General features: G+C 58.6%; 1 protein-coding gene across 2 annotated transcripts; it reads left to right on the forward strand.

Annotated features, from left to right (window-relative positions):
- The first annotated feature begins 602 nt into the window (after positions 1-602).
- LIF (LIF interleukin 6 family cytokine) lies at positions 603-16,146 on the forward strand. 2 transcript variants are annotated; one of them, XM_028124690.1, is made up of 4 exons: positions 603-708; positions 11,056-11,175; positions 12,986-13,164; positions 13,872-16,146. In XM_028124690.1, the coding sequence occupies exons 2-4, from the start codon at positions 11,157-11,159 to the stop codon at positions 14,280-14,282; spliced, it is 609 nt and encodes a 202-aa protein (XP_027980491.1). In that variant the 5' UTR covers positions 603-708; positions 11,056-11,156; the 3' UTR covers positions 14,283-16,146. The 2 variants fall into 2 exon arrangements, with proteins under 2 accessions (XP_027980491.1, XP_087875458.1); XM_088019332.1 differs by lacking the exons at positions 603-708; positions 11,056-11,175 and having other exon boundaries at positions 12,961-13,164.
- Positions 16,147-23,552: the final 7,406 nt, after the last annotated feature.

Consider the following 23,552-nt stretch of genomic DNA (forward strand, 5'->3'; position numbering starts at 1 on the left):
TTGGGCAGGTGGGGCCCTGGAGCCCGTGGAGGAGGGCCAACCAGATGGGCCGGGTGACTCCAGGGTTCTGAGGTGGGTGCCAGGGCAGCGCGGGGTGGCTTGGGGGGCCACTCTGTCGGGGGTGGGGGCGGCTGCGGCCCTGTGACTCTCCTGGGTACGGGGACAAGGGGCATGGCCCTGGTGCACACGGCTTGTGGCAGGTCTGAGTCAAAACACCTAAGGCCGACCCCGGCCGGTCATGCGGAGGGCTGCTCAGTCATCGCCTTATGCTGGCCTGGGTCACCCAGGCAGGCTGGGTGCGGCCCAGTCAGTTGTGACTCAGGTCCCAGCCGCCTTGCCACGCAGTGCTGGGTAGGGGTGCTGGGCACAGGGTCGCCCCCTCCCCACCCCCAGCCCCACTTTACTCCTCGGCCGCCCCGAAGACCCTGCCCCACCTGTCAGGTGCAGTCTGGCCAGGAGCCTGCGGTTCTCTGCCCCTGTTGCACCCAGCCCTTCAGCCAGGGGGTGGGGTGGAAGTGGGGGGAGCCTCAGGGCCACCCGGCACTTGACGGGAAGTCAAGTGGGGGGCAGTGTGAGGAGCTGTCTCCAGAGAAGATTCACCAGGAAAGGGAAGCAGAGGGGGCCTGGCCCTGAAGTCGATGGTGTCCCACTGAAGATCTGGAAAACACCTGCAAGACTCCTGGGGGTCCTGCGCAGGCACAGACCACGGTAGGCCTCCCTGATGGGGCAGGGCTGGGGGGTAGCTACCAGCCCCTGAATTTATCCTCAGCAAGAGCGAATCCTCCAGTGTCTGGGGGAGGGGAGTACTTAGTGGCCCATAAGCCTCGGTCTTCTCAGCTGTGTAACGGGCATGTAGGACATTCCCTGCCCATCTCACCAAGGATGTTGAGGTAAAGTGGACAGACTAGAAGCGAAGTGTCATGGGTCACTAAGGGGTTAAAGATCCTGGAAGAGCAGAGGAGAGAGAACTAGATGAAGAGGCCAGAATCCTGGCATTGCATGATCCCAGAGGGGTCACCCTCTCCGGGTTGGGGGGCGGTGGGGGTCTTCATTCCTGGATTCCCCTGGATTCTTCAGTCCCCTTTACCCCAGAGCAGTAGAGGGTTCTGAGTCTGTGGCAGCCTAGCTTTTCCTTAGATGGAGATGTGGCAGGCGGAGGGTCTCTGTACTTCTAGAAGGGGCTGTGGTGGGTCATGGGGTGGCCTCCGCCTGCTTCTGCTTTGGGGAGAAGGGTGGGGATCTTTACCAAAGTGAAGTCCCTCATGCGAGGCTCTGGGGTGTGTGGTCAGTCAAGGTCATGGCCCCTACACTTTTGACCTTGGGCCAGCACAGCAGGACTCGACCACTCTGCTCTGTTCACTCTGTAAGATGGGCCTAACTGTGGAAGCCCCAGCTCATAAGGCCATGGTGAAGAAAAAGGAAAAACATAACCGAAGTCTGTGCAGAGCTTGGCACCGCAGGGGGGGGCTTGTTGGCACAAATAACACGGAAAGGGGCTGGACCCCAATGTTGTCATCAGCAGCTCCTGACTGCGGAGAAGCTTCCGGGATGGCGGGGACATTGTACCCAGGGCCTGTCCCACGGGGGGAACTGGGTGGTCCTGGGGCCTGAGGTGGGTGGGAAGGGGCGGTGGTCTCCCCAGCTCCCTCCTTCCAGATCTCCAGCTGGATCGAGGGACGCCGCCCCCACCCCAGCCCACTGAGTGTGGTCCTTGGCGCCCCCTTGCGGCCGGTCCTCAAAGCTGTCCCCTTCCCTACCCCCAGCAGGTGCTGGGCCAAGCCGAGGCCCCTCCAGGACCCCTCCGCGTGTCTTCTTCCCCTGCCTGGGCCAATGGCCTCTGCTTACCCTCCATAACGAGCCTCGGGCATCCCCGCCCACTTCCTCAATCCCCAAATCCCGCCCTGCCCAGCCCTGGGGGAGGCCCCGGCGGAGGCACGCCAGCCTGGGGCTTTGGTGGTGCTGTGGCCAAGGCAGCCGCTGCTGGCTGGACAGTGGGTGGCGCTGCAGCCCGCGGCTTGGAGCGGACCTAAGCGGCTGAGCGTAGGAGAACGCAGGGCCGGCGGCCGGGGGGGACCTAGCCCTCAACCATGCTGGGCCCAGCTTTCCAGGGCACCTGGAAAGCTTTCTCTATCCTCCATGACCAGACCCCAAAGTCCACACCTCGAAAAGCCTTTTCTAGATCCTTGGAGACTGGTGGCCTTCTCTAGACCTGTTTTACCGCTGGGGAAACTGAGACTCCAAGAAGCTTCCTTCTGGAATTCTCACAACTAATGGGGACTAAAACTCAGGGTTCCTGGTCCGCTGTCTGGGAGTCCAAGTGAGGCAGGCAGCCCACATGCTGTTGGGGAATGTGCCACTAATTTGCTTGTGGCCTGTGGCCTTGGAAAAAAGCAGCTTCCCTTCTCTGGGTCCCACCTGTGAAATTTTAACAGCCAGGTTAGTATCAGTAACTCAGGCACACCCTCCACAGGGTGTTGCTCTCTTCGTGGGCTGATGACAACGAGTCCCATTTTGTAGAGTGACGAGGCCCCCTGTCTGAGGGCCACAGCTCATAAGTGTCAGACCTACGGCCAGATCTGTGGTCTGGCTGATGGCTGAGCCCACCTAGTTCCCCTCCACAGCCCCCAATCTCATCTTCCCAACATATTCCCTTTACAAGTGGGGACCCTGATGCCAGGAGAGGCCATGATGGTCTCTAAGTTCCCTCCTCCTCCCGAGACCTCTTGGGAGGTAAGTGGGCTTCTCAGAAGGGAATCTAAGGATGGGGAACTGCAGGCCACCATCCTCCTTCTGTGAGGGTCCCCTGCTGGCCGCCCACTGGCCAGAGTGAATGTGGGATCTCCTGGCTGCTGAGGGGCTGGCAGGGAGACCGGCTCTCCAGACAGCCCACTGTGATCCCAGGGCGGGCTGCGTCCCACCCAGAAAGAGAGGAAGCGGAAACGGGGTCCAGGGGTGGGGTGGGGGTGGAAGGGGCCCCGCTGGGCAGGAGATCAGAGCAGGATTGTGTCATGGAGTCCTGTGGCTGATAAGCAGCTGAATGGCCAGCCCAAGCAGAAGGAGGGGCTCCCTGGGGAAGACTCATCCTGGGGACCCCCGTGCCCCCTGTTGCCAGAGAGCCCTGCCCATCCTGGCCCCTATTGTAGGGAGCCTGCGGGGGTCGGGGGGTTGTGGGGGACAGAAGTGGCAATGTCACACCCTGTGTGACCTCTGGCAAACATTCAAATCTCTGAGCCTCAGTTTCCAAGTCTGTGAAACAGGATTAAAATGCTTCCCTTGGAAGTGGGCGCTAGGAATGGAGATAATAAGGGGCTCTAGGCAGCACTTTGTAATGGTTTGCTTTGGGGGACATGGGTGGGAGAGAGGCCCCTGATGGCCTTTAGGGTTGGCAGTGTGCCAGCCATGTGCCCCAGAAAGGGCGGGAAGCAGGGGTGGAGTGGCCCAAAGGGGCAGGTTTTGTGGGAGACAGGCATCATTTCCAGGTTGCCTGAGGGAGGCAGGGGGAGGCCTGGCCTTCTCCCTGCTCCCCACGAGCTGCTCCCCTACCTGGTCCAGTCCCTCCCCTGACTTCAGGGAGCTCCCCCTTTCTTCACTTCCCAGGGAAAAGAATGGTCCAACCCTGACTGGGCCTCTTTCCCTCCATCCTCCCCACCCACCCACTGGGAGGGGGCCACTCTATTCTCTCCATCTTACCACCTCCCACCCACCATCCTCAGAACATTTCCTCAGTCCCTACAGGCACTGAGGGACAGTTTGGAGAGAGGGCCTGCCTGCCTCCCTGACATCATCTCTGGGGTCAGGTCGGGGTGGCTCCAGTGAGCTTGACTCTGGAGGGAGGCTGGGCCCCACCTCTGGCTGGCCAGTTTCAGGCTGAGTGGGTCCCCGGGGCTGCTTCCTGTTCTGTTTATTGCCTCTGAGTTCAGGAAATCATTGAGTGAAACATCCTCCCCCACCCCCCCGCCCCATGATTATTTAATAGGAGCCTAGCTGTGGTCTCTCTCTTTTGGAAAAACCAGTGGGAGAAGGAAGCTGTCAGCTCAGCTCTGACATCAGCTTTGTCCCTGCGCCAAAAGTCAGGGTGGTCAGGGCAGGGGGGCCTGGGGCGGGGTGGGGAGGAAACCAGCTGTTGGTGGCCCCCGTGACGTGAGGCTGCCACACGGTTCCTAGGGGTGGGAGCTGGAGGGTGAGGAGCAGGGATTTTGGAGACACACTTGGGACACACACACACACACACACACACACACACACACTTCGTGCGCAGGGGTCATGCCTCACCACTTGTGCCCAGAGACCCCCTGCCATGCAGACTCACACAGACACAAGGTCAGACACATGCTTGCCCAGGATTCATGCACACGGTCACTTACACATCCACACAATCACAAAGAGGGTTCACAAAGTCAGCCAGAGCTGTGCATGCTTCGGCCCTCTCCCATAAGCAAACAGACCAGCACAGACACACATGTGCACACTCACAGGGTCAGACACAGCCCAACGCAGACACATGCCAACACACAAAGACCCTCACTACACACACACGCTCATGTGTGAATGCCCATTCAGACCCAGACAGACAGACAGACCCCTGGGATACCCCGCAGGCGCTCCCAGACACAGACTCCTCTCTGGGTTGCAGGCTACCCTGGGAGGGGGGATGGTAGCCACTTCCTCCTGCTGCCACCGGCGGTGAGGATGAAGGGTTCCCATGGAGGGGTGAGGAAAGACCCGTGACTATCCCCACCCCACCCAGGTGGGGCAGGGTGGGGCGGGGAGCTGGGGGTCTGAGGCTGCGGAAGGGAGTGGACAGTGAGGGGCTGGGCCCCCGGGAGGGCCTTTGTCCCACACGGGGTGATGACAGGCCTCCACCCCACACCAGGGGCGCTTGCCCCGCCCCGCCCCGCCTGCAGCACCTCCTCCCATTCCCGAGCTGGAAGGGACCGCGGATGACATGGAAGTCCCGAGTCTCATGCTGTCAACCACTGAGTGACCTTGAGCCAGTCACTCCTCAGCCCCTCAGGGCCTGGCTTTCATCACCGATACCAGTGGCTTACAAACGTTTTTGACTGAGACCCACAGTTAGAAACACATTGCACCTTGCAACCAGAGGATGATGTGTGCGCTGACACATAGAGACAACGGGGGGATAAAAAAAAGTTTGTGGAGCAACGCTTGCCCTTGCTCCGGGCGATGCCCGGTGATTCGGCTATTCCATTTCCTTTTTGAAAGTGCTGGTGGCAACCCTCTAAATTGAATCCATGAGCTGCCAAGTGGCTGGCCTCCGAAACCCGTAGTGTGATAGCCTTGCTCTCTCCACACGCCGGCTAGGGTCTCGGGCTAGTTGGAGACTCCAGGAGAGCCTAGAGGAGGTCCAAGTGCTTACAGAGACTATGCTGAGGAATGATGAGAGAGGACAGCAGCCCATTCTCAAGATGGAGATGCTGAGGGCAGAGCTGGGAGCAGAAGCGGGCTTCATGTAACGACATGGACCTTGGAGGCAGGCTTCTGACCCTGCCGGTGATGTGATCTGGGCTCTGTGGGCTGTTGCTTCCCTTGCAATTTCTATCAGAATTGAAGAAAAAAATGCAGTCACTCTGATTCACCTCCAAGGGGGTGATTCCTGACGCAGGACGAGTCGGGAAATGTCCGTGTAATGATGGGGGCAGTTGGCAGCAGGCCACGATGGCTTCTGGCCCGTGCTTGGCCCTGAGGGGTGTAGCTGGTCCCTGCCAGAGATTTGATGGGGTGAGGGTGAGAAAGAGCAGACAATATGCCCAAGAGCCTGGGCCTCAAGAGCCTCAAAGACAGCTGGGCTCTTTAGGACCCGGAGGCGGGAAGTATTACTTATTCCCCTGCTGAGGTTCTGAAAGGCTGTCTGTTCCCCCAGGACCCACGCCATGCTCTGGGGACTGAGAAGACCCAGGAGCCCTCCCTGGCCTCTCAGATCCAGGCCCCTGACTCAGGCTGGGATTTGAGCCCCTCCTCTGACCACTCGGAGCTCTGGTTAGAATGACTGTTATGTGGTAGGCACTTTGCTTTTCCCACTGAACGTCCTCATGACAGCACTCCAGCATTCCCCACTTCCAGAGGTGAAATCAAAGCTCGGAGAGAGGAGGTCAGTTGCCCCGGGCCACAGAGCTGGTAAGTGGCGTGGGCAGGATTCGAACCCAGGTTCTCCTGGTTCTGAGCCACACCCTTACCCACAGGCTCTACCACCAGCCTAGCCCTGGCTGGCCCACAGTTGACTTGTGAAATGGTGCCAGGGGCCAGGAAAGTCCACGATGGTTTCGTGGTGCTGCGGGGTGCAGGCTGGGGCCACAGGTGTAGCTACACCTTCATTGCTCAAGTGCTGAATAATGAGGTGCTTTTGCCTTTTTGGACAGGACACCCAACTCCCAGGGCTGTGCCAGGAATTCCTGAGCTGCTCCTGGCCGCCCCTCACCGGCCCTAGTCCTGGACCACAGCTTCTGACCCCCAACTTCCTCCCCGGGGCCCATCTGACTCCCCCGTGCTCATTTCCCAGGTGGGGACATCGAGGCAAGGGGCTGGGCGTGAGCTGGAGGCTAAGAGCCGCTGCCGGTTGGGTTTTCAGAGAACCGAGATCTTAGCTGGGCACAGGGGAGGGGATGGTGGAGGAAGGAGGGGGCTGGCCTGGGCAGTGGGGGTTGCCCAGAGCACTCAGTTTCTGGGTCACTGGGCTTGGGGAATTCCCCGATGCCCAGAGAGCTGCTTACCTGGTGAGTAACTTACTCTGGCTTCCCACACAGGATGCCTGACTTGTGAGGGTACCTCCCTGCCAGCCCCCAGCCGATGGCCACTGCCCCGCTGCCCTCTCCCGAGTGCCTCCGAGGCCCAGGAAAGAGACAGACAGACCGGCAGGGGGCTGGCCCCCACCCCCGCATCCCTCCCCGGGGCTCCGCAGGGGGCGGCTGGTGATTCAAGCCCCTCTGAGCTGAGCTATGTCTCCTTCCTTCTCAGATGGAGCCTGGGGGTGAATCAGTTCCTGGGGGTGGTGAGCCCGGGTCAGCCGCTGTCCTCAGCTCAGGCCTGGGGTGGGGGGTAAGGGGGGCAGTCAGGGGCCAGGATGGGACATGGGGAGAGTGAGTACTGCCATGCCTTCCCCCCCATATAACCTGTTTTATCTGTCTGGAGTGCCGCTCTAAGAAGCTGGAGCCTATAACGGTGTCCTGCCTCATTATCCATCAGGAGAGGGTATACAGTTCCTCTCAGCTTTCCCTCTTCAGCCCTGGAGTGTGCCCAATTTCCTCACTTCTAAAATGGGGACAAAAACCCCTACTTCACAGGTGAGGTGAGGATCTTCACCTGGTAAGAATAAGTGCTGACGTATGGAGGGCTTGTGGGGTGCCCACAACTGCGCCGAGCCCCGACACCTCACAGCAAACCCACAGCATAGGTTCCATTATTCCCATTTTATAGATGGAGAAACTGAGGCCAGGGGGCGCTCACTTCCCCAAAGTCACCCAGCTCTTAACTGGCAAAACCAAATCTCCAACCTGGCTCTGACGGAGGCCAAAGTCCACGCTTCAATCCACGAAACTCCACACCGTCTCTCCACGAGACATTTGGCCCAGACAGCTTTTGGAAATTGTGAAATGCTTTTAAAAAATACTTAGCATCGACTCTGGTGTAACCCTGAGCCAGGTGCTGTCAAGAGTACAAATGAGTATCAGACCCCATCCAAGCCCTCAGAGAGTGAGGAAGAAGACTTGTCTCCACTTGAAAGGAGAGCAGGCAGGACCAGGCAGACTCGAGCTGGTCTGGGCTGTGGGCAAGGGAGACATCCTGGAAGAAGCGGCCTATGTGTTCCTCATCAGCCTTTGCTCCTCTCAGAGCTGGAGGTGCTTCTGGCATTTCCGTGGCCGGCGAGCCGGAGGCCTGGGTTCCAGACCCTGCTCTAGTGTTTCTGAACGGCCCTGGGCAAGTGGCTTCACTTCCCCAAGCCTCAGTTTCCCCATCTGGAAAATAAAACACCTGTGGTCTTCCAGGAGAGGCGAATGAATGGCAGGCGAGAATCAGCACAAAAGGAGGACTGGGTGGCCGCATTCGGCAGAGTGCGTGGGACCGAAAGAGCCCTGAGGGGCCCTGGGAAGGCCGACACATGGGCTGACTTCCTGGAGAGGGGAGATGAGCAAGTGGTTGGCACAGCCACCTGGAGACAGCACCCTGGGGCCCTGACCCGGTAGTGCCTTGCCTCTGCGGAAAAGGGCCCCTTGTGGACCCTGACGGTCCCCCTCACCCTGAGGCGGGTCAAATCCCCAGCAGGCCCAGTGTGCAGGAGCAGGACAGGCTGGGGATGAAGTCACAGCTGGAAGGGGCCGAGCTGGGGCTGCCACTCCAGGGTGGGGCCTGGGGTCACGACCCCGGGAGCATGCAGCCAAGAAGGGAGGATGCCTTCCGTGAGGAAGCGAGGGGAAAACACACACACACACACACACACACACACACACACACACACACACACACACACACACACACAGAGCGTAGAGAGGGAGGGAAGAAAACAAACTCCGGGAGACCAAAGCTGGCCTGGAGCGCGGTCTGGGCGGCTGATTCCTGGGGACCAAGGCCACGTTGCAGGCAGCTCACGGCCTGGCGGCTCCAAGACCCTGCCAGAGCTTACCCCCAGAGGCCCAGTGCAGGTGGTGCCTGGACATGGCCAGGAAAGGGAGGCCGGGCCTAGGGCGCCGAGGGGCCCACAGCTCTTGGGGAGCACAGACCAAGTCAGGTACCGTGAGAAGGGAAACTGAGGCATGGGAGGGGCCAGTCGGGGAGGGAGTTAAGTGTCTTCTAGACTCTGCCCCCACTTCCTGTTTCCTGTGGGGTGGGGCTGAGATTACATGGCGACTGAGGGTGGACTGTAAGGCTGGCGTGGGATCTGGGGAGCCGGAAGGCAGTACAAAGACCTGGAAGCCCACTCAGAAGGATGTAGGGGAGAGATGGGGGCAGGAGAATGGTGGGAAGGGGTGGCAGCCTCCAGGAGAATCAGGGTGCCTAGTGAGAGTCTCAGGTGGGGGAACAAGGGGACCATAGAGGGGGCCACAGTGGGGCCCTGGTCAGATGGGTTTGGGGTCCACAGCAGAAGCACCAGGCCGAGTCAGGTGACAGGGGTCTGGGAGATGTGGCGGTAGGACTGGAGGCTGCTCCAACATTTGTGTTCATGTGCTCCGTGTTCATATCAGGCCCTCATGCAGGAGAGAAGAGGAGTGGGGGATTTTTTGTGAGGGGAGGGAGGTGAGCTGGGATGTTTTGTGCCGTGGGGTTGTCTGAGCCAGGCTGGGGCAGGCGGGCCTCCTGGGGGTGTATGCTGACCCCATAGTAGGTGTATGGGAGGGGCAAGTGCCAGGTGGGGTCTTCTAGGGCCTTCCAAGGAAGAGACAAGGGGGAGGGGGGAGGAAGGGAGGAGGAAGGAGAGCCAGTCTGGACTCTGCCAGCCTCCTTCCTGCCGGGAAGTGCCAGCTGGGATGGGCATTTTTATCACCCACATCCCAGGTCCTCCTGGGTGAGCATGGGGGAAGTGAGCCTGGAGAGGGCAGAGTGTGTGTGTGGGGGAAGGGGGACCGCAGCAGGCACCAGGGCTCGTCCTGGCACGATGAGGGAGGAACGCGTGGCTGGGCAGGTCCGGGATGTGGCAAGAGGCGGGAGCTGGGAGCATGCTTGGAGGATGGGTGAGGGGGTGAGCGGGGGCCAGAGAAAGGCCGGGGGTCTCCTTGGCCTTGGAAAACCAACTCTTCCACCTTGTTTCTTGGTTAGGGTCAGGCCTGAGGGCTGGGGGGGGGGCGGGTCTCCAGGGGAATGAGACATCTCCTGGGACAGAGGGTGCCTCTGGCAACTTGGGGGACAGTGTGGTGCCAGATACGTGTTCCCTGGCCAGCACTCCCTCACATCATTTTTTAGAAATGCTTTTTGGGGGGAGGAGTCCTGTGCTCATTTTGCCCTGGTCCCCACCATTCCTTCCTGCCTCTCCTCACACGTTTAGGAGTCTAACCAGCCATGATAGACACCAGGATTTATTTGTGACCCTGCCTTACAGACTCTAGAAGCACCTTTTTTGGGGGGGGTCACCGTTATTCTCTGGGGCTGAGTCCCAAGGGGCTTCCAAGGCAGGTTTGGGGGGGCAAGCTATTTCTCTTCTCCCCAGCCAGCCCTCAGCATCCTAAGGAAGAAACCTGGGTCTGGTCTGCTAAGCCTCCCTAGGTCTCCGCTCCAGGTGTCCCTCCAGAATGGAAATGCTCCCTGAGGGGGGAGGTGGGACTGCAAAGAATTTAGGTAAACCCCAGACACACAACACCTTCCCAGAAACTCCTCCCCAGGCTGTCCCCCAAGAACTGAGTCACAGCAACCTCCCTGCTCCCCACCTTCCCAGCCCCCTCCCCAGCCTCACAGCCTACCCGTGGTCAGCAATGGAGGCTTGCTGATGGTAGTCAAGAGGCCTGACCCTGTGGGACTCTGGACAACCTGTGCCCTTTGAAGCCCCACTTTGCCCAGTGGCAATGGGCAGGTTGGAGGAGGCTACCTCTGAGGTGCCCACATTCAGTTCTGCTTTATTACTGTCTAAAGTCCAAGCCAGGCCCCAGCCCCTCTTCCTGGAGCCTCCTTCCCAGCCAAGCCCCAGCCTGCCTCCTCCCCACTGCCCCCAAAATCCCTTGATCAGGGGGCCACAGGTGCCGGCCTCCATCTGCTTGCCTAGTGTCAAGCCACCTCCCCAAACCCAGGTGAGTCAGGGCTGTCTGGAGCACCTACAGCACAGGGGACCCCAATGACTCGAGCCTGGGGACCCTCCTTGCCCTCCCCAACTTCAAACAACTCCTAGGGCAAGCCACTCAGGAAAACCACAGGGTGTTTTGTTGAAGAGTTCATTATAATTTTATCAATCAAATTCTTAGAAGAGGGAAAAAGTCTGCTCTCTCCACCCTCCCCCTTCACTGCCCCCCCCCCACTCTCACTTTCTTCCATTCATAATTTCCTATGATGCACCTCAAACAACTTCCTGGACGGGGATCCCTGCTAAATATAGCTGTTTCTCTCTGTCTTACAACACAGGCTCCAGTATATAAATCAGGCAAATTCCCCGTTGAGCATGAACCTCTGAAAACTGCCGGCATCTAAGGTCTCCTCCAAGGCCCTCTGGAGTCCAGCCCATAATGAAGGTCTTGGCGGCAGGTAAATCCACCCGCCCCGCGCCGGCTTCCGCGCCCCACTGCGGGTGCTGCGGCAACTTGGGGCACTTGGCGATGGCGAGCGGGACAGCCACTCGCCGCAGATACACGGACACTTGGGGCACTCGTGCAGCCGGCCCGGGCCGCCGGAGGCGCTGGGTGGCGGCCGGGAGCGAGCGCAGGCACATGGTCCCGGCACCGCGCGCCCAGCCCGTCCGGGGGCCAGCAGGTTGGCGGCGGGCAAGGGAGGGGGCTGCCGCAGCCTTCCTCCTGCTCCTCCTCCACTTCCCCCTCCTCCTCCTCCTCGCTCCTGCCACACTCTCCGGTCTGCTCTTCCCGCTCTGCTTTCTCCCGATTCACCCTCCTCCTTTCTTTCTTTCTTTCTGTCTTTCCGCTTTCTCTTTTCCAACCGCGTCCCGGGCTGCTCCCAGGGAGGGGCACCGGCCTCCGAGCAGCTTGCAAACTCCGGCCGGGACGGAAGCAGGTGCCGCCTCCATCTGCTAGTGCCTGGAAAGCTGTGGTCTCTGCTAGGTGAGCCGGGCGTGTGGGGGCCCCCCAACAATCCCGGGGTCTCAGCGCTGCCTGGGGATGCTGGGAGGAACAGGGGACCCAGGAGAAGTGAACTTGAGGCTGCCACTGTCCCAGCGGGGGAGGTCCCAGCGCTCCAGCGCCCCCCTTCACCTCAGCCTCACCGGTTCTCCAGCCTCACTGGTCTGCTGCCCCTACCTCCTGCTGCTGGGCCACTGGGAGAGGCTCCTCGGAGGGAACCCGAGACAGTAAAGCGGGGAAGCAGGCGCGCGGGGGGGGGGGGGGGGGGGAGGGGCGACCCAGGACAGGCCCGAACAGCTCCCAGCTCTCCTGTCACCTTTCACTTTCCTTCCTCCCCCACCCACCTGGCTGCCTGCGACCTTTTCCCTTTTCTCTTTTCTGGTTGCACCATTTCCTCTCCCTCCCCAAGGCTCTGAGGGCCTGCAGGACCCCAAGATTCTCCTTGTCCTAACCCAGCGCCTGGGGCAAGTAATAGACAAGAGGGGGATGGCATGGAGGCAGGAGCTGTGCAAGGCTGGGGGGAACAGGAAATTTTGAATGATGATTTGGGGTTGGAGGGGGGCAGAATTGTAGAAGTGGGGTGGACTTGAGGGTCCTAAATAGGAAAGTGGCCACATTTGGAGAAGAAGAGCTATAGAAGAAATGGGGGAGGGTGGCAGAATTTTTGGAGACAAACGGCCCAGGGAGCCAGAATCAAGTGACAGGTTTGAGAGGGAGAAGAGTGTCAGCAGAAGATCCCCCACCCCCCACCCCGGGTTCCCAATCTGGGAGCTATGGCCTGCAGTGGGCCAGTGAGCATGAAGCAATGCACAGGAATCTGGACCATCCTGCGAGGTGGGAAGATAGGGGCCTCTCTTGCCCCTGAGACCCGCTGGGCCTGGGGGCATGGTGACTTCCAGCTGGAGGGGCAGGAGACCTCAGGGGCTTTTGCCTTCCTGAGGGAAAGGGCTGGATGGTTCGTGTCACCCTGGACCCAGCTCCTAGCTGGTGGGAACAGCTCATGTCCTACCCCCTTCCTCCGCTCAGGAGAGAGAAGGAAAAAACAAGGAAAGTGGAGAGAAGCAGAGACAGAGATCTGGAGAGAGGGAAGCAGAGAGAAACAGATGTAGTGAGGCGATGAAAACTAGAAGCAGCCAGGGGAAGACAGAGCTGCAGGTGGAGCTGGGGCATTGGCGTCCCTGGGGAGATGAGGCGCATCTTCTGCCCCGAGCCTCCTTGCTCACCCCCAACCCCCCTGCTCATGGCTCCTTCCTGCCTGTTCCCAGGAGTTGTGCCCCTGCTGCTGGTTCTGCACTGGAAACACGGGGCGGGGAGCCCCCTTCCTATCACCCCTGTCAACGCCACCTGTGCCACACGCCACCCATGTCACAGCAACCTCATGAACCAGATCAGGAACCAACTGGCACAGCTCAATGGCAGTGCCAATGCTCTCTTTATTCTCTATGTAAGTCCCCCTTCCAGGTCCTGAGGAAGGAGGGAGGGTGGGGGGTTGCTACACAAACCTGGTTTGGTGGGACCGGCCTGGGAAGAGAGCGTTTGGAGCTGGCAGGAGGGAATGGGGAAGGGGCTGGGTTCAACGGCGCCCAGACTCCCGCTGCTTCCGAGCCGCCGCCCCTCTCCCAGCCCAGGCTCACACTGGAAGCCCCTTTTTCAAGGTGCCCAGTTAGGTCGGGGGCATAGCTGGGGGGAGAAGGGGGAGGCCGGGCTCTGCTGGGCACTGTTGGTCTAGGGATTCCTCCACCATGTGGAGCAGGAGGCCAATGAGAGACAGAGAGGAAGTAGGGTGGCCAGGGAGATGCTGTTGGGAGAGAAAGTGGTGGGCTGTGGGTGTCTGGGGTGCAAAGCCACGCAGGAAGAAGGTGCGTTCAGTGGGTGAAAGGGCAAGTGTGTGTGGTGCACCTGCAGGAGGTGAGACGTGGTGTTTTCCTTTCGGTCCCCACACGATCCCGATGAGGGTGATGATAATCCCTTGCACTGGGATTACTTCTGGCTCACACGACAATCCTGAGATGCCTAGTGGGCAAGTAGCCAGGTCTCTATGCCCGAGGTGGGAAACTGAGACCCGAGAACTTGCCCAGAGGCTTGGTGGCAGGGCTGGGACACTCGACCCTGACGCCCTCGTCACCTCCCCTCTCCCTCTCTGCTCCTCAGTACACAGCCCAGGGGGAGCCGTTCCCCAACAACCTGGACAAGCTGTGTGGCCCCAATGTGACGGACTTCCCGCCATTCCATGCCAACGGCACGGAGAAGACGCGGCTAGTGGAGCTGTACCGCATCATCGCGTACCTCGGCGCCTCCCTGGGCAACATCACCCGGGACCAGAAGGTCCTCAATCCCAACGCCCTCAGCCTCCATAGCAAGCTGAACGCCACTGCGGACATCATGCGGGGCCTCCTTAGCAACGTGCTCTGCCGCCTGTGTAACAAGTACCACGTGGCCCACGTGGACGTGGCCTACGGCCCCGACACCTCGGGCAAGGACGTCTTCCAGAAGAAGAAGTTGGGCTGTCAGCTCCTGGGGAAGTATAAGCAGGTCATCGCTGTGGTGGCCCAGGCCTTCTAGGCAGGAGGTCGTGATGCCTGCAGTGAGCGACCTGAGATCCTAGGCTTGGGCGGCTCTCAAACTGTGGCCGGGGCCCAGAGCATCGCCGGACCCAAGTGGGGGCTGCTGGCAGACCCCGGGGGGTTCCTGGCCAGTCCACTCCCCTCTAGGGTGGGCTGTGAGAAAGCCGAGCAGAATCTAAACTTCTGTAGGCAGGGCCTGTCTACAGCGCCAATTAGAAGGACCCCTTCCTCTGGGAGACCGTGGCCGGGCACCAGGGTGTTGGGCTGCTGAGGGGATTGTGGGCTGGACCTCTGTCCCCACTTGGCCCCTTGGCCAGGGCCTTTGTGAGAAAACTGCACAAGTCATCCATAGCGACTCTGACCATGGGACGAGACGGCAGGGGTCAGGGGAATCACACAGCCCCACAAAATGACCACCATCAGTGCCTTTACTGCCCCTTCCGTAGGCTTTGGAAGGTTTGACAGGGCTCAGGCAGGCCAGAGGAGCTGGGTTACAGAGGACTCCTTGGTCCCTACAAGTCTAGTGAATGGAAGTTAGAGGGGGAAGTTCTGGTTTGGTATGTTCCTTCTCTTGAGCATGATTGGAGAGCTCAGGCCTAGGGCCTGGACTGTGAGGCAGAAAGTTCCAGAATGAGCTCACTGGCATTCAGGCTTCTAGGGAGGCTGAGAGGCCACCTTCAGGCATGGGAAGGTAGAGAGTCCTGAAAGCCTTGGCAGGCTCGCCTTCTTTCCTGTAGTCTTTACTGAAGCCTGGGATGGCCAGGGGTCTGGTGGCTGGACCTGGAGGTGGGGTTTGGGGAAATGGGCAGGTGGCAAAGTCAGGTGAAGACGTTCCAAGGGGACCCAGAGTCTTCCTTCTGGGCCGGGGTCTATAAGGGATGGAAAGGGATGGGAAGGACTGGGTAGTTCAGAGTGGCAGCTCACGTCTGGGGCCCCTGGAGGTCCTGTGAGGTCACACAAAGGTACTTGATGGGGACTAGAGGCCATCTCTGGTTCCTAGAGCAAGGGGACAGCAGAGCCTGAGGTCAGGTCTCAGAGAAGCCTGAGAACCAAGAGTGCTGTGTGTCTGACCCAGCATGATTGTCTATTTATTATGATGCCCTATTTATATTAACTTATTGGTGCTTTAAATGGCAAAGTTAGTTCCCCTTTCCCTGCTTCCTACTCAACAGAAATAATATGATGGCTCGTAGAGGAGCCAGGGCCAAGCCTTAGCAGGGGCTGGTCCAGAAGTCAAAGATGTTACAATGAGACTAAGCCTTACTGGTGAAGCTCAGAGAAGGGTCAGGATCTGAGAGAACTGGTCACCCTGGGTAGTGGGGGCAGGGGCAGGGGACCCTGCTCCATACCTCATCCCAACTGTGACCTGATTTGGGGCTATCAGGATCCTGGCTTCACGGCAGGCTGGGCTGGCTTGTGGAGTGGCCAGGGGCCTTCTCCCAGGGCCACCATCTTGCTTGGCTCCAGAGGGCTCACTCAACACTGTGTTTTCTGGCAGCCCTTGGAATTGTGCCGTGAGGGGTAACATTCACGGCTGACAGGGTGTCCGGGAGCACTGGGTAAGGCAGCCCCGGTGGCCCACTCTGCTGCTGTTTCCTTGTTCCCATGCTGTCTCTGGACCAGCAGTTGAGGGGCTCTGGAACAGTCCTGACCCAGCATCCAGCATGCTTGCACACAGTAGGGAAGCTCCTGCTCGGGTGGCCCAAACACCCCCAAAGGGCCAGAGGGCCTGGCTGGACCTCTGGGAAGCTGGGGCAGCGCAGGGAGGAGCTCCCTGCTCTGGAGAGGAGGCTAGGGAGGCCCTGGGCCCATGACCAGGAAGCTGTGGTCCCTCCTGCCCCCCCTCCCCCCACGCCCCCACCCATGTCTGGGCTCCCAGGCAGGGAACCCGATCCTTTCCTTTGTGCTGGGGCCAGGCTAGTGGAGAAACGCCCTCCAGTCTGGGAGCAAGGGAGGGGGTGCGGAGCTGGGGCAGCTGCTAAGAGCAACATTCTGGCTTCTTCTCAAACCCTGAGCGGTGGTGGCAGTCCTAGCTGGTTCAGCCAATGTGATTATGGTACTTTGCACTCACTTTGCACCTCTCTTGTCTTCCCTGAGCACTTCACCCGCACACACCGGGTGGCAGGTGGGCAGGCAGCAGGCAGGGGTGGGGGCGCAAGGGGGGGCAAGTTTGTTTTGTGGCAGGTGGCAGAGGAGACCATGAGGTTTCCTGAGGCTGTCTTAATCTGGGTCACATGCACCCTCATCCAGGGTCTTAGCCTGCTGCCCCCTCCCTGCACTCTGCTCCTTTGGTGAACGTGGCTCCGAGGGCTTGGGGTCAGCTGGCTCTTCAATCTTCCCATCCCCTCGAGTACACTGAATCCCGTGCTGAGCCCACCTGGGCAACCTCCGGGGCTCAGGGACCAAGGGAGTCTCTTCCCCTGGGCCCAACACCGCCCCCCCTCGCTCCCACTGCCTCTGCCCGCCCCCCCCATCTCCTGCTCTGCTCCTCAGCCCCCATCCTTAGCGCTCTTCCTAGAACCAATCCAGCAGACCACTCTGCACAGCATCCCGGAATTTATGGAGCCTTTGTGTGGAAAAAGCTTTGCAGGGCAGGAAGCTGCCCTTTTCCTCATTTTTCATCTGCTGGTATTGACCCACACCTGCATCCTGGCTCAGGAGGAGGAAGACAGAGAGGCTGTCAACAGAGGACGGGGTAGGACAGTCATTTTGCAATTTATGGAAAAAGGAGTATTGGGAACTCTTATTTATTTAAAAAACATTTTAAACAAAAAAAGCACCGCCAGTTTATTTGTCTCTCCTCCCCCCTCTCCTTGTCCCCTCCTTGGGGATGCCCCCTGCCCACCCCCTCCAGAAGCAGCTCAGCCCCACCTTGCTGGCTCTCCAGAATAGACAGAGCACGTGGGGTTGGAGGCCAGAATCAAGTGAGAATTTCCCTTCAGATGGTACAGATGTCCTTACTTTCGGATCACCCCCCAATCCTTGCGCCTCGATCCCAGTACCTGGGCGTCTCTCCCATCCACACTGCTAGTTTGTCTGTCCCTCGGTGTTTCCCTCCTCCCTCTCTACTGGATAGGACTTGGCCTTGAGGGACAAATTCCTCTTTGATGAATGTACCCTGTGGGAATGTTTCATACTGACAGATTATTTTTATTTATTCAATGTCCTATTTAAAATATTTATTTTTTTATACTGAAGGAAGACTTTTTTTTTTAAGAAAAAAAGAGAAATTAATAAAGAATCTGCTCTTGGCAAGCTCTCCAGACTGTATTGATGTGGGGAGACAGGGCTGGAGGGGCCGAGACTTCTCTGTCTTGGACACCCAATCGAGTGGCGTTCTGCTCTACAAGGGGCGGGGGGGTGGGAGGAGGGGGCGCTTCTGCTGGGCAAGGATGCTGGCCTGGGTGGGCGGGGTGGGCAGAACAGGCACAGGTGGAACGAAATAGGTGGGGTTCCAGATCGTGGGGTGCCGCCCAGAAAGGTCCCTGCCCTGCCCCTCTCCTCTCACATGAGTTTCTAAGAGTCACGGTCCCCATTTCACAGAGAGGGAAACTGAGTCTCAGAGCGGTGAAGCCTCTTGCCCAGGGTCCCACTGGCAGACTGTTTAGCGCCATCCCTTAGCTCTACATCTCATGTTCTTTCTGCTGCATGGAACCCCAGGGACCTAGAAGATACCAGCCGCCAATTTTCTGTCCTTAGTGGCCCAGTGACCATCCACGAGGAGCTAAAGGGCAGAGGTGTGAAAGACCCTGGAGCAGGAAATCTAAGGGTCCTGTCCAGACTTGTGCCAGATGCTGGTGCCAGGACCAAGGCTTTCCTGTGGGGCTCTTCTGGGCCTGCGCAGCCCTCCCGCTGTGGACACTGCTGTCTTGTCCCTCTGTTTTGCACTCGGGGACCCCCCTTCCAATGCAACATTCTTCACTGCAAGCCTCGTGGGACCCCTTCCTTGGGGAATAAGGGAGGTTGGAAGCAGATAGCCACAGGGGCCCTGGGGTTTGGGTCTGAGGCTCCCCCAGCTGAGATTAATTTGAGGATTTGGACCGTTTTTCTGAGAGTCACCTCTTTGCTCACTCATGAACGTTTAGAAGCGTCAGGTCCTGTGTTGGGTTCCAAAGGCGAATAGGATACAATCCAGGCCTTCTGGAAGCTCACAGGCTAATGGGGACAATGAGTGAGGGCATCTGGGAGGATGTGAGCGATGGAAGAGGCACATAGAAGGTGCCAGAGGCCAAGGTGGAGAGGGCCCTCACCGTACTGGGTGTCGGCAGGGGCTCAGTCGGTGGTCCTCCCCACTCTGTGCAATGAAGGGACTTGACCCAGGACACTGGGCAACATTGGCCTCACCCGGGAGCTGATGAGGAATGCAGAATCTTGCCCACACCCCCACCCCAGACCCGCTGAATAGGAATCTGCCTTTTAATGAGATCGCGGGGGATTTGTGTGCACGTCCAAGTCTGAGAAAGGCCACCCTGCGCTCCTTCCATTTTTCACTCCTCCTGAGTCTATGAAGATGCCAAGTGTCAATCGCCCAGGGCAGCACAGGCAGCTGCTTGGGAGGGAGAGGCCTCCTGGTCCCTGGAGCCTGACCCACAGCTGTTTGGGTCTCTTCCTCCCCAAGTACAGCCGGCCACGGCCCCTCCCAGCGGGCTGGATCCCAGGGCCAGGCCACACCCTGCCAGCATCGCCCAGCTTCCCCTTCGCTCCTGGGAGACAAGGTTGCAGCTTTTCAAAAGAAACCTTTACTAGGAAACAAGAGGAAAACAAACAGCAAAGCACAACAAGGAGGGAAGGACGCGGATGGCAGATCCTCTCTGCCATCCTTCGGGGCTTCGGGGCTGCTGGGCCCCAGGTACTTCTGTCACCTGTGTCTGCTGAGTGTTCTGTTCCTGAGGTGGGGGCAGGTATTCTGTTCCTTGCCCAGCGCCCCCGCCAGAGAGAACAAAGTACTCTTGATTGGTATTGCATTTACCGTCCCGTCCGCATACTAGGCGGCAGCAATCAGTAAGTGGGAGGAAGGGAGGCCCTGCCCTTGAGGCCTGGGTCCTCAGCGGCTCTGTGCAGTCTTGTGACCCTCCTGGGTGAGCTCAGCTCTCTTATCTGCGAGAGGAACCGGCCATGAATGCTGTTCCGTCTACTTCACAGGGCTGCCGAAGGGAGCCCGCGCGCAGGGAGCTGGACACGCGGTGGGAATCGGGACCTGGCAAGGTGCAGATGGAGGAAGCAGAATGAATCTTAGACACGGTGCTCTCTCTGCAGGGGAAAGGAGTCCTCCCCCCCCCCGCCCCCCCCCCCCCCCCCCGCCAGGAACGCAGAAGGCAGGATCTGCAGCTCTGAGTCCAGGGGGCCCGGGAGCCAGGCTGATGGGAAAGGGGGCAAGCAGAGTGGACAGACTTCCAGCTGATGCCTCTTCCAACAGTGCCCTGAGCCCCAGGCTTGGAGGAGACCTGCACAGAGGAGCCTCCCGACCTCAGGGATGTGGTGGAGCCAGGGGCAGCCCATTACCCATTTGAGCCTTCTCCCATCCTGGCTTGCAGGAGGTCCACAGAACAGGGGGACTCCCACCCCAGGGAGATGATTGCCAGCAGCTGTCCCACTGGACACGCCAGCCCACGGGCTCTATGATGGTGCGGCACTTTGGTTTACAAAGTGTTTTCTAACCCATCACTGCATCTTCCCAACCATTTCGAGGGTGGGGCCAGACTCCTGGCTGTTTCCATTTTATAGATGAAGAAACAAAGGCCTCAGGAGGCTAAGGGACTACGCTGACATCACTCAGTTTGCGAGAGATGCCCTTCATATTGGCTCATCTTTATGTTCACCATCTATACGCTCACCTGGTCAAGACCAGGAAGGGCCTCTATGTGCCAGGCTTTATACCGAAGGAGCTCAAAGATTAGTGGTAGAAGAAAGATAATTTCCCAGGTCACCTCTGCCCTAAATTCAGACTTATGCAGTCAGGGAATTCACTTATCCCACGAAACAAACACCCTTCCTTCCTTCCTTCCTTCCTTCCTTCCTCCCTCCCTCCCTCCCTCCCTCCCTCCCTTCCTTCCTTTTCTTTCTTTCTCTCTTTGTTTTCTTTCCTTTTTTAGATTTTATTTGGGGCACCTGGGTGGCTCATTCGGTTAAGCATCTACCTTTGGCTCAGGTCATGATCTCAGGGTCCTGGGATAGAGCCCCACATATTCAGGCTCCCGGCTCAGCAGGGAGGCTGCTTGTCCCTCTCCCTCTGCCCCTCTCTCCTGCTCCTGCTGGAGAGAGAGAGAAGGAGCAGTGGGGAGGGGCAGAGGAAGAAGATAAGAGAGAATCTCAAGCAGATTCCCTTCTGAGCATGGAGCTCAATCCCAGGACCCTGAATCAAGGGTTGGACGCTTAACCTATGGAGCCACTCAGGCTCACTTTCAGCAATAAAATTAACATCATAATGGAACCATAGTGTATTTATTCATAGTCCTCTTTTTTCTAAACAGCATGCAAAGCAACTTACAACATAAGGCACCTAATAAAAATATTGATAAAATAAAGAGACTCAGCATCAGAGAATATAAAAGCAGAGTGAGAAAACTAAGACCACTGAAAGAAAAAATAAATGTTTCAGATCACAAGGGGCCACATAATTACTATGGCTGAGCTTCAGATTTGGCTCTGAGATTCCTGGCAGCTAAAGGAAAAAGGGAAATGTGATCTGTTATGCAGTTCTCATAGTCAAAAAAGAGGAGGCTTTCTTGAGGCTCAGGGAAAACAGAGCCTATCCTGGGACTGGTTCTGAAGGTGAGTTCTCCCTTGAGACTCAAGAAGGTGGTAGCAGTCATGTGATGGGCCTTACAGCGAGTAGGTTCCTAGGGGCTGTTTCTGCAGTGGTCTTTGCAAAAGCTGATGCCCAGCATCCGATGCAGCCCAAAGAAGGGGATTCTATAAGAGCCCAGGATGACACAGGTGCAAACATTGGGCTTCTGAGTCCTGAGGGTGCAGCAGGGGCTGACCATGTCTCAGAAGCTCCCTCTGTCCCCAGGAATTTGAAGAATATTTTTATGGATGTATAATATACTGACAAAATGAACATCAGTAGACATCCTCCGGGAAGATTCTCTGAGCCTGCGGCGATGCCAGGTGGTGCATGAGGGGGAGGGTGGGAAGGACGGCAGCGTGACAAAGGCAGGGATTTGGGGCCTTGAGTCTCGGCCCCTGCCTTGCTCCAGGGCCACTTGGATCCTCTGGGGCTGAGCAGAAAGCCTTTCGCTGGCCACTGACTCCTGTGTCCAGGCCACTTCCCACGCCCCCTCCTGCCTGAGCGGAGCCCAGCTTGAATCTGTCCCTTTGACTTGGGGGAAGCACCGCCCTGCTTTGGCCTCACTGGAGGGGCCAAATATTTCAATTATGAGGACGTGGTCAAGCCCTGCCCACTCCGGCCTCAGTGACTGGCAGTGGAGAGAGGGTGCCTCTGGTGGGGGCGGGGGAGAGGTGCGAGGGTGAGGGGTGTGATGAGGGAGCCGCAGACCGGGCAAGGGGATGGCAGGCCGCGCGGGTCGGTGGGCGGGGCTGGGGGTTAACAGAGCAGACAGGCTTTCTCTGCTGGCTGAGAACAAAACCACTGCTGGGAGGAAAATATGTGTGGGGCATTTTTGTAATTCCAAGGGGCTTGGTCCGGCTCTTGCCTCCACGGTCAATGAATCAAAGCCAGGAATGGCTCTACCTGTCAGCAGGCTTTCTCCTGGCTCTGCTCACGCTGGCCCCACCCCTCCGGCGGGGCCGGCCAGCTGGAACCCTCCCAGTTCCCCAGAAGGACGGTTGGCTCTTCGAGGAAGAGTGTGTCATAGGCAAAGGCCAGACGCGGGCAGCCCACGGGTAGCACTCTTAGCTTCCTCCTCTGCCTGCTCTTCTGGTCCCCTCTTGGAGAGGGGCGTAGCCTACGTCGCCGGCATCACCCACTCCTGTGGGTTGAACGGTGGCCCCCGAAAAATACATCCGCATCCTAGTCCCTGAAACCTGTGAATGTGTCCTTATTTGGAAAAAGAATTTTTGCAGATGTAATTAAATTAAAGACCTCCAGGTGAGATCATCCCCAATGATCTGAGTGAGCCTTAAATCCAAGGACAAGTGTCCTTATAAGAGACACACAGAGGAAAAGAAGAGCAGGAAGCCCCGTGAGGGTGGAGGGAGGGATGCAGAGGGACGCAGCCAGGAGCCAGAGAATGCTTGGGGCCACCAGACACTGGAAGAGGTGGGGAGGGGTCCTTCCCTGGAGTCTTGCCAGGCCCTGAATTCACGGAGCACCTACTATGCACAAAGCAAGTCATCGTGACGGGACACGGGTAATAGACATGGAAGCTTCCAGGTACTGAAAGCCCATGCCGGGCCCCTAACCGTGTCAGCCTAATGCAAAATGAGTGGAGCCCAGACTGGCTGCGCCCACACCCCTGGGAGCTGAGAAATTTGGAATCTCGGCCCTACCTGAGACAGGCTGAATTGGAATCTGCGTTTCAGGGTGAGTCTCAAGGGATTCTGTTCCCTCGAGTCCGAGAAGTGCTGACCTAGAGTAAGCACCCAGCCCAGGGCCAGCCATGGAGCTCAGACAAGCTTGTTAAGTTCTCTGCACCCCAGTCTCCTCATTTGTCATGTGGGCCTCCTACAGACATTGAGAGGAGTAGACACAGTAATGTCTGGCACGTCGGCTGAGTGGCCAGGTAGCACACAGAAAAACCACGCCCCCTCTGTCTCTCCCTATGCTGTCCCCAAGGGCCATCCAGTCTTGATTCATTTCTAGAACTTTTGAAAGCCCCTCTACCGTGATGACTCTCCTAAGGAAAACCTCAGATCTCCTGTAGGCAGCAGAGGAAGTATTGCGGTGCAAGGGGGCCCTTCGTCTCCTCGCCCTGGCTGGGGACCCAGCCCTCAATGCCTCCTCCCCCGGTTCAGCCTATGGCATCTTCTAGCTGCTTCCCTTCCCCCAGTGACCCCAGGGAGGTCCTGCCTCTCAGCCGCAGTGAACCCCCGAGGGAGGTGCTGGAGGATGGGGAGCCGATAGTGAGGTCAGCCCCACGTCAGCCCCTCTCACTTTCCCCGCCGCGGCTGGGAAGAGGCCGCTGAGCGGGTGCCAGCCACAGGGGAGGTCTGTCCCCTGCTCCCGGGCCAGACCACAGGCAGCCAGGCTGGGCTGCAGCCAGACTGGGGGGAAGTGTTCTCAGCCCCCAAGCTCCTCTCCGTCTGGCCCTCGGGACCCCTCCCGGACCCCAGATCCCAGCAACCGCCCAGGGTTCTTCCAAGCAGG

This window comes from Eumetopias jubatus, unplaced genomic scaffold (genome assembly GCF_037043125.1).
Source record: "Eumetopias jubatus isolate StellerSeaLion01/CBP00866 unplaced genomic scaffold, mEumJub1_p1.0 scaffold_16, whole genome shotgun sequence".
Classification (NCBI taxonomy): domain Eukaryota; kingdom Metazoa; phylum Chordata; class Mammalia; order Carnivora; family Otariidae; genus Eumetopias; species Eumetopias jubatus.

Excerpts from the sequence above, each read along its gene's own strand:
- LIF (XM_088019332.1), top strand. The coding sequence starts at position 12,961 with ATGGCTCCTTCCTGCCTGTTCCCAGGAGTTGTGCCCCTGCTGCTGGTT. Across the intron at positions 13,165-13,871 it reads ATGCTCTCTTTATTCTCTAT|TACACAGCCCAGGGGGAGCC; the intron begins GTAAGTCCCCCT and ends TCTGCTCCTCAG.